This window comes from Triticum urartu, chromosome 3 (assembly GCF_003073215.2).
Source record: "Triticum urartu cultivar G1812 chromosome 3, Tu2.1, whole genome shotgun sequence".
Classification (NCBI taxonomy): Eukaryota; Viridiplantae; Streptophyta; class Magnoliopsida; order Poales; family Poaceae; genus Triticum; species Triticum urartu.
This window is the reverse complement of record NC_053024.1, coordinates 599,552,425-599,559,981: the sequence shown is the minus strand read 5'-3', so window position 1 is coordinate 599,559,981 and position 7,557 is coordinate 599,552,425. Positions and strand designations below refer to the sequence as shown.

The window sequence follows — 7,557 nt, the reverse complement described above, 5'->3', positions numbered from 1 at the left end:
CGAGGTGCGCGTGGCGTGGGTGCGGATACGAAAGGCAAGTGGAGCGGGGCTGGATCCGGAGCGGAGGTGGCGGCGGAACGAGAGTTTTCCAGGCAGCTGATGCCCGTGAGTACCGTTGCCGTGCCTCTTTCCTTTTTTTGTTTCGGATCAAATTGGTTGCATGGTGAAAACAAATGTGTTAGAAACACCTACCACTGCCAAAAAATATAAAAATACCACGTTTTTTTCTAGCACCAACTTATTAAGTGTAAAAAAAATTTGGCCCGGATATAATAGCTTAGGATACGTATCAGATTGGTTACTACTCTAGCTTTTGTTGCTTTCATCCACTTTCTCGCCTCTCCTTCCCTCCCATCGTCGGTGTAGGTGGCGACGGGGCATTTCTCCCCTCCTGATGGTGTGCGCAACGCGGGATGCGGCATCGTGCCGGGGGCGCGGCGGCAACGAGTCAGACGGGCGCGCCGGTGGCATGGGCGGATGGCAGGGCTGCGGCGGCTGTGCGAATTCCGAAGGTAGGTGCTCGGGGTGCTCGATGAACTTTCTTTCAAATTCGATGATTTTTTCAGATTTAGTGAAGTGTTTTTCAAATTTGATGAACCTTTTTTCAAATTCAATGAAATTATTTTCAAAAATCGATAAACTTTTTCAATTTTTGTGAACTTTTTCCCGAAATCGATTAACTTTTTTAAAAATATGTGATTTTTTTCAAATTCAATAAACTTTTTTTCAAATTCATGATCGTTTTTTAAGTTTGTGAACTTGTCTTTCAAAAACCATGGACTTTTTTAGTTCACTATTTAAAAAAACTTATTTTTTCAAAAGTCAACTGGTTGACCGCGACCGGTCTAACGCAATCAAGAGAACTAGGAAACCAGTCAACTGCTATTTTCCTCTTGGGCCGGCCCATGAGTGGGGCGCATGGGTGCCAAGAAGCTCAACAAGGCGCCCTATAGAAGCTTCCACTGGACCCAAGGGGCGGTGGTCTGTTCCCGCTTGGCGCCATGCGCCAAAGCGGTATGGGTTGCGATTCTTTGTTTTCTTCTTTCTTTACGATTCTTTCAGGTCTCCTGCGTTGCACTCCAAGGGCACATCTCCGTAAGACCACCACCTAAATGACAACAAAGCGATGCTCTGACTAGGTTGAACAATTTCTTTTTGCAACAACAGGCTATATTGAATTACTTAGGAGGATTACAATGTGTGTGAATACATCCTAGAAGAAAAGCAGGGGTGTAATTCACCAAGATACATGTTCTACAATCCTCACTAGCCTATTTGGCACACATGTGTGCCGCTTCATTTGCTTCTCGGTTGATATGGACAATGGAGCAAGATTGAAAACTAGATCTCGCGTCTACATTTGCTTTTCAGTTTGATATGGACAATGGAGCCAGGTCTGCTCCTGAAAAGTTTGCCTCATTTAGCATTCGCACATCTTGAGCATCACTTTTGATGATTACCTTGAGATATCCAAGAGCAAGATGAATGCCATCACGAAGCGCCAAGGCTTCCATAGTGCTTGCATTTTGTGCAAACTGATACCAAAATTGCTTGTGCCCGAACCAGTGCTTCGATATGGTCCCGAAGAACAACTACCGTACTACCATAGCCATCTTGCTCGTAATAGCTCGCGTCAACATTGACCTTGATGATCTCGGGACGTATCCAGACCGATTTCTCCCTCGGCTCTCGTGTTGCCTTTGAGCCCACTAGCGCAGCTAGATCATGGATGGCATCAATGGCCCATTTGAAGTTCTCCATCTTTCCTATTGTTTCTTTCAGTCCAAATTGTCCAACACCCACACAAAATGATAGCATCATGCAGTTCTGAAACTTGTTTGCCATCAACAATATCTGCAGCCCTTGAATCCGGATGGAGAAGGGATCCTGGCCGTAAGGAAGCAACGACGTTCCATCGTCTCCTCAACACCACAATCTTCACAAAACAGAATCTGCTCAACATGTCGTTCTTGCAGAACATGGATATGCCGCCGACCAAAGAGCGCTTTCAGGTTCCATCAAGCACATGGATCGAAAAGATAAAACCATGGGGTCGAGCGGGTCTACGCTCACTTTGCCAGCGAGCTAAATTCTAATACCTACCTTCGTTGCTTCCATGCAAGCGAGGTCGAGATAACACGAGACAGAACATGATCCAAGCAACTGAGTCAAGAGCTAATATTAGTATATGTACACACACTAAGCCTAATGCAATACATTAACACTGCGACTCCATAATTTGCGGGATGCAATTCTACTACGTACGAGTAGTAATTTAAACGGGGAGCGAGGCTTCGCTAAGGCGTTCTTTTAGGTGGTGGTTACATGTTCAGTGACTTTCAGTGCTCCAAGGCACCAGGCACAGCACAAAAAGGTTCCCTCCTGTCTTCACCTTGGGAACTTGTGTAGGCGGTCCGAAATCACCGCGGCGGTGACCAAAAGACCGGCTAAGTATGGGGTGTTCATCCTTCCACCCAGATGAGCTTGAAGATGTTCTTGCTAGCCCCTGCGTTGACCATGTCGCTCTTGTTCTTCAGCATCTCCTCCTGGGCATGCCTATCGCCATCCTTCAAAGTTACAAGGATAAACTTTTAGTTCTACAGACGTGTTGAATTGTTCTATACATCAATAGCACAAGAAGCAGCTAAGGATGTGTGTGTGTGTTCATACACTGGTCACATCTGTTCCAATGCGTAAGTAAGATTGTATAAGTTGTATATGTGAAGAACATTGTATAAGTTCTATATGTAAAGAACATTGTATAAGTTGAAAGGAAAAGAGGACTCACAAGCATGGTGTACGCCTTAGCAAGTGAGGGAAGAGTGGGGTAGAGACTCGTGACAGCAAGAGCAGCTTCTTCTGTCACTTGTGGCACCTGATTTACATGCACAATAAATGAGAAAACTACTGCATGAAATGGACTACCCGACAAACTTTGGTGGAGGTGGTCGTATTCGTCCAGTTACCTGCATAAGCTGAAGGGCGAATATGTCGCTCATAGTGACCTTCTCAAGGTCAGAACACCTTTTCACAAACTCATCGTAAGTCAGGCAAACTCGAGAGCTGTCAGCACCAGCAGAGAAGTTTCTGCTGTAGTAGTCAATTATCGAGCGTGTGAAGTGGCCATATTTCTTTTCGGTATCAGCATACCCAGTTGTTCTTTGGACATCAAATCCTTCAAGAACCTCAGTAGTGAAGCAGCTGAAAAAAAAAGCATGTGGAGGAGAGTTAATAGGGCATACGGCTGACAGTGAAAGCATTGGAACAATATTTAATAATGTTAAACAACGAGAAAAAGTACTGTCATTCAGGGGTTAACATGATCGTCCAGGCTTCATGAGAAGAGTACATACGCTGTTTTAACGCTCTCAGATCCATCTACAGTGTTTACATCTCCTTCAACTAGATATATTAGCTTCCTTAGCCCACATTTCTGCAAAGGATACAACAAATGGAGGTATCACGTCATATTGTTGCTAAAATAACCACAGCAAACCCATATATATGGACAAGAAATACAGTTTCTTTGGGAAGAGATGCACAATCTACATGCTCAAGCTTATGTCTGCTAATAACGTCATCCTTCATCATCTCCCACTCAAATATGGGCTATGCTTTTTAATTAGTGATAACAAAGAATAAGGAAAAAAATTCGTCGGCTAAAATTGGACTCAAGCAACATCTAATCACAGGGGATAGCATGTGGGCTGCCCTTTTTTACTATCAGTGAGAAATTGAAAGCATGAAGAACTGGGAAAGTTAAGATGGAAGGTTTATAATATTAATGACAAAAATCAAAGTTATTTTTAGATGGTACCTTCAGTCTTAGTTTTTGATCTTTGTATCTATTGTCTTTAATTGAGCCAAGTAAATCATCCACATTTTTCCTTTCAACAATGAAATCAAGAACATACTCCGTGTCAAGTTCTTTATGGCGAGAAATCCAAAGAGCATCTCCAACAGGCAAGTGTTTAATCTGGATGACATGGTTCAAACAGAAGGATCAACACCATTCTCTTTGGCACATTATATGAACAGTTCAATCTATGCAAAGCAACTTTGGTAATATTATTATGCTGTCTCCTTGCGCACAAGCAAGAAAAATATGCAGTCGGCAATCATCAACACGGTGGGGCAGCGACCAAACATATCAGATAATTAATCCAGCAGTACAGAGCATTTAATTTAGAGCCATGTTGATGCATATAATGACTTTTAGTAGTGTATTTTGGTTGTTTGAAGAAATGAACAGGAAGACATTGTCTTCCTGTTCAATGCAATGAAACGCAACTCTTTTGTGTTTTCTCGAAAAAAGAAGAAGAAAGGAAAAGGCAAGCAGTGTTAAACAAAGAAGAGTTCACATAACTCTCAATCCAACTAACCTCTACAGGAATATTAAACTGCGAGCGTATATTATCAACAACTTTTCTTCTGGAACGGGGCCTGCATAAAAAGGGAGCAATCATAAGAGAACTGAATTCTGATACATAGATGGATGATTAAATAAAACATAAAAAACTAATGGGTGCAACAATAATCAATTTGTTTCCTTGGAAAATAATTTATAAATAACATGCAGAATCTAAATTTTATATACAGAAGCAGAAGGTTAAACAGTTTAAGTAACACGAGATAACGAATCAAAGTGCCATCAAAGTTCACAATTCCAGCAGTAAGTGGATAAATATGTGAAATCCCTTGCCTATCTTACTTTAACAGAAATAATATTAACATGAAGAATAGAATGCCCTTGCAGGTAATGCGAAAAAGAGACTAGGTACGCATACTCCCAATCCTCAGTTACTTTACCCTCCTCAAAAGATGTTTTTTTGGAGGGGGGTGCCTAAATATATTGTTTATTTGCTAAGACAGCCTTATCATGATCCTACTTAAATATCAGATACAACTCATGAGTAAGATACGATCATACAGACCCGAAAGTATCTCGATCATCCAATATCAGCACCACTTCATAAACTTTCTGAAAACTTTCATTAGATTGATGAGGTGGCATAGCTAGTAAAGACTTTTCAGCAGAACCCTGACGTTAGAAAAGAAAATGTTGCATTACGTTCCATTTGAAAAAGAAGGGTACGGAAAGCGAAAGTCAAGTGTACCATTGCACTGAACGATTGCTGTCCAAGCATTCCTCGAGATGAAAGAGGAGAATTAGTAGCAAGACCGTTGTCTGAAAAAAAATGGCATTAACTACAAAGATCAGCGGGTTGTAATATTTTGCTTATGGAATATATCATCATATTATATACAAAGAAAGCATGCTAATACCAAAGGAACTCGAACTGCCTGCTTTTGAGTTTGGAAGTCCACTTCTTTCAGAACCTGCAATTGAGTAAAAGGAATTTATTATAGTGTTGCTGCGGTACAATAATTGGTTATCTGGAAATTCATGCTGCATGAGCAGAAACCTTTATTAATACCTATCAGGGGACTGCTGCCGTCGTATTCATCAGAATCTGAATCACTGAGCACAACTGCAAGATGACCGGCCGCCGTTAAAGGTCCTGTAGGATCATCCAATCCAGACCGTGCAAGACAATCGCGAGCTGTCTCTTTGCCTTTTTCCGTTAGGTAATACCTGCAGCAAACTCATACGGTAAGCCCCAAGTCTATGCTTATTATCTCAACAGAATGTGTGTTCTTGGCAAATAAAGCCCCAGAGAGAAAGAGGAGATGCAAACTGAACAGGGTGAGCTTCTGCTTGTATTCAGGGTGGAAATAAAAGAGATAACTGTAGGACCAAAGTAATGAGCAAGATCTGGTTCATGTAGCAAACTAGCATACATCTGGAACATTCCCAAATGGCCACATGTGCAAGATTTTTATAAACATGTTTCAGGTTCATATTGTGGACCAGATAAGTTCAAAGGACCTATGGAATTGGACATGCCTGCTTCTATTCCATCAATAGAAAATTGATGATATACCACCGCAGAGCTATATTTTTAAAAGATATATTTTCTTAATTAGCTCAAAATATTAGAGGGCATTATATTACCTAAAGGCGCCGACAAGCATCAGCAAGCAAACTATCAGATGTTGATACTCTGCTAGCATATATATGACTTCACTGCTACACTGTATCAAACTTCTCCGACCAAGAGAAAAAACTGAAGTAGGAATGTTTCTTGATACAAGTTAAATTACTAGACAACACATGTACCAAACAGCAAAAGCACACCAGAGTCAAAGGTTAGCCGCATTTTTGGATCTAGCCGATCCACACTCAGACCAAAACATGTGAGAGGCTTTTCTATTTGGTGAGTGTCGCAAGAGCATGAATCGGATAAACTAGTGCATACACAATCATACTTAAATACATGAGAACCCTATGAACCCTCTAATGAGAGTCAAGTTCGTGCATACAAGTGTAATATTTTATAGGTCTGGTATCTCCTTGAGTTTGAGTCCATTATAATATCATTTTATCATTTAAGAAAAATCGGGCAAAGTAAAAAGTTCACAATCAATAGCTAGCAGAGCCACAATAGTACATTATACAGCAATAGCCAGTGATGTGAAGGTAATGAAACTTGTTTGGTCTAATACGTGAGTATAAAACGTATTGGGTTTACCCCCCTAAAGATCCAATCCTTTTTAGTAAATGACAGAAAAACATAACATTAACATGGGGATGAGCCTAGTACATTACTTTGTAGGATTACTCTTTTTCTCAACCAGATCCTTATTTGTTAACGTCTTCATGCTATTCCATCCAGTGTAACTGTAACCTTCATTCCGAGAATTCCTACTGTTGTTTGGGCTGCTCATAATACAACAGAGACAGTTAGTGATGCACTAAAATATCAGCTGAAATCAGCAACCGTGGCATATACTGAATCACTGAAACTGTACCATATCCTTAGTCCTTTTCAGGTATTTCAGGATGTTCTTGACCGTTGTCTAGTGATCCACTCATGGATTACTTTGGTACTTGCCTGCTAAAATAATAGCAAGGCACACATCAGGTCTGGTACACATCATTGCATACATGATAGAACCTATGACTGAGGCATAGGGAATGACTTTCATTTTCTCTCTATCTTATGAAGTGGTCGGGCATTGAGTCTGACTCAACTTCACACCTTGTAACACAGGCAAGAACCCTTTCTTTGACTGATGCATTTCGAACTTCTTCAAAACTTTATCAAGGTATCTGCTTTGTGAAAGTCCAATTAAGCGTCTTGATCTATCTCTATAGATCTTCACTGGTACGTGTCGGTCCTAAACAAACATTTTTAACCCCTTTCCGCGACGGCATTCGGAACCGTCGCCAAGTGAGTGTGGGCGATAGGGGGGTCCTTCCCACACGACCCAGAAATCGTTGGGGATATGCCCTCCTGGCACACACGCTGGGAAAAATGAGGTCGTGTGCGACCGGCGAGGACTCAAATACAGAAATATGTATAGTAGTGCTAAAAAATACAATTATACAAGCGAAATCATTTCCAGTTGTAAGTACATCCCACACAGTCAGTCACCAATAAACGTTTCCGTTCGTATATACATCCCACACAATCACTACAAGGAAAACGTTTG

General features: G+C 41.2%; 2 protein-coding genes across 2 annotated transcripts; both read right to left on the bottom strand.

Annotated features, from left to right (window-relative positions):
- Positions 1-2,462: 2,462 nt before the first annotated feature.
- Positions 2,463-5,168, bottom strand: LOC125547007 (crossover junction endonuclease MUS81-like). The gene is made up of 8 exons (XM_048711063.1): positions 5,118-5,168; positions 4,935-5,041; positions 4,383-4,443; positions 3,818-3,976; positions 3,354-3,433; positions 2,967-3,201; positions 2,673-2,875; positions 2,463-2,556 (listed from the first exon to the last, which is right to left on the bottom strand). Exons 1-8 carry the CDS (start codon positions 5,145-5,147, stop codon positions 2,463-2,465), a joined length of 969 nt encoding a protein of 322 aa, XP_048567020.1. The 5' UTR covers positions 5,148-5,168.
- A 22-nt stretch (positions 5,169-5,190) lies between these two features.
- Positions 5,191-6,861, bottom strand: LOC125548818 (crossover junction endonuclease MUS81-like). Its single transcript, XM_048712357.1, has 3 exons — positions 6,671-6,861; positions 5,439-5,596; positions 5,191-5,340 (listed from the first exon to the last, which is right to left on the bottom strand). Exons 1-3 carry the CDS (start codon positions 6,787-6,789, stop codon positions 5,255-5,257), a joined length of 363 nt encoding a protein of 120 aa, XP_048568314.1. The 5' UTR covers positions 6,790-6,861; the 3' UTR covers positions 5,191-5,254.
- Positions 6,862-7,557: the final 696 nt, after the last annotated feature.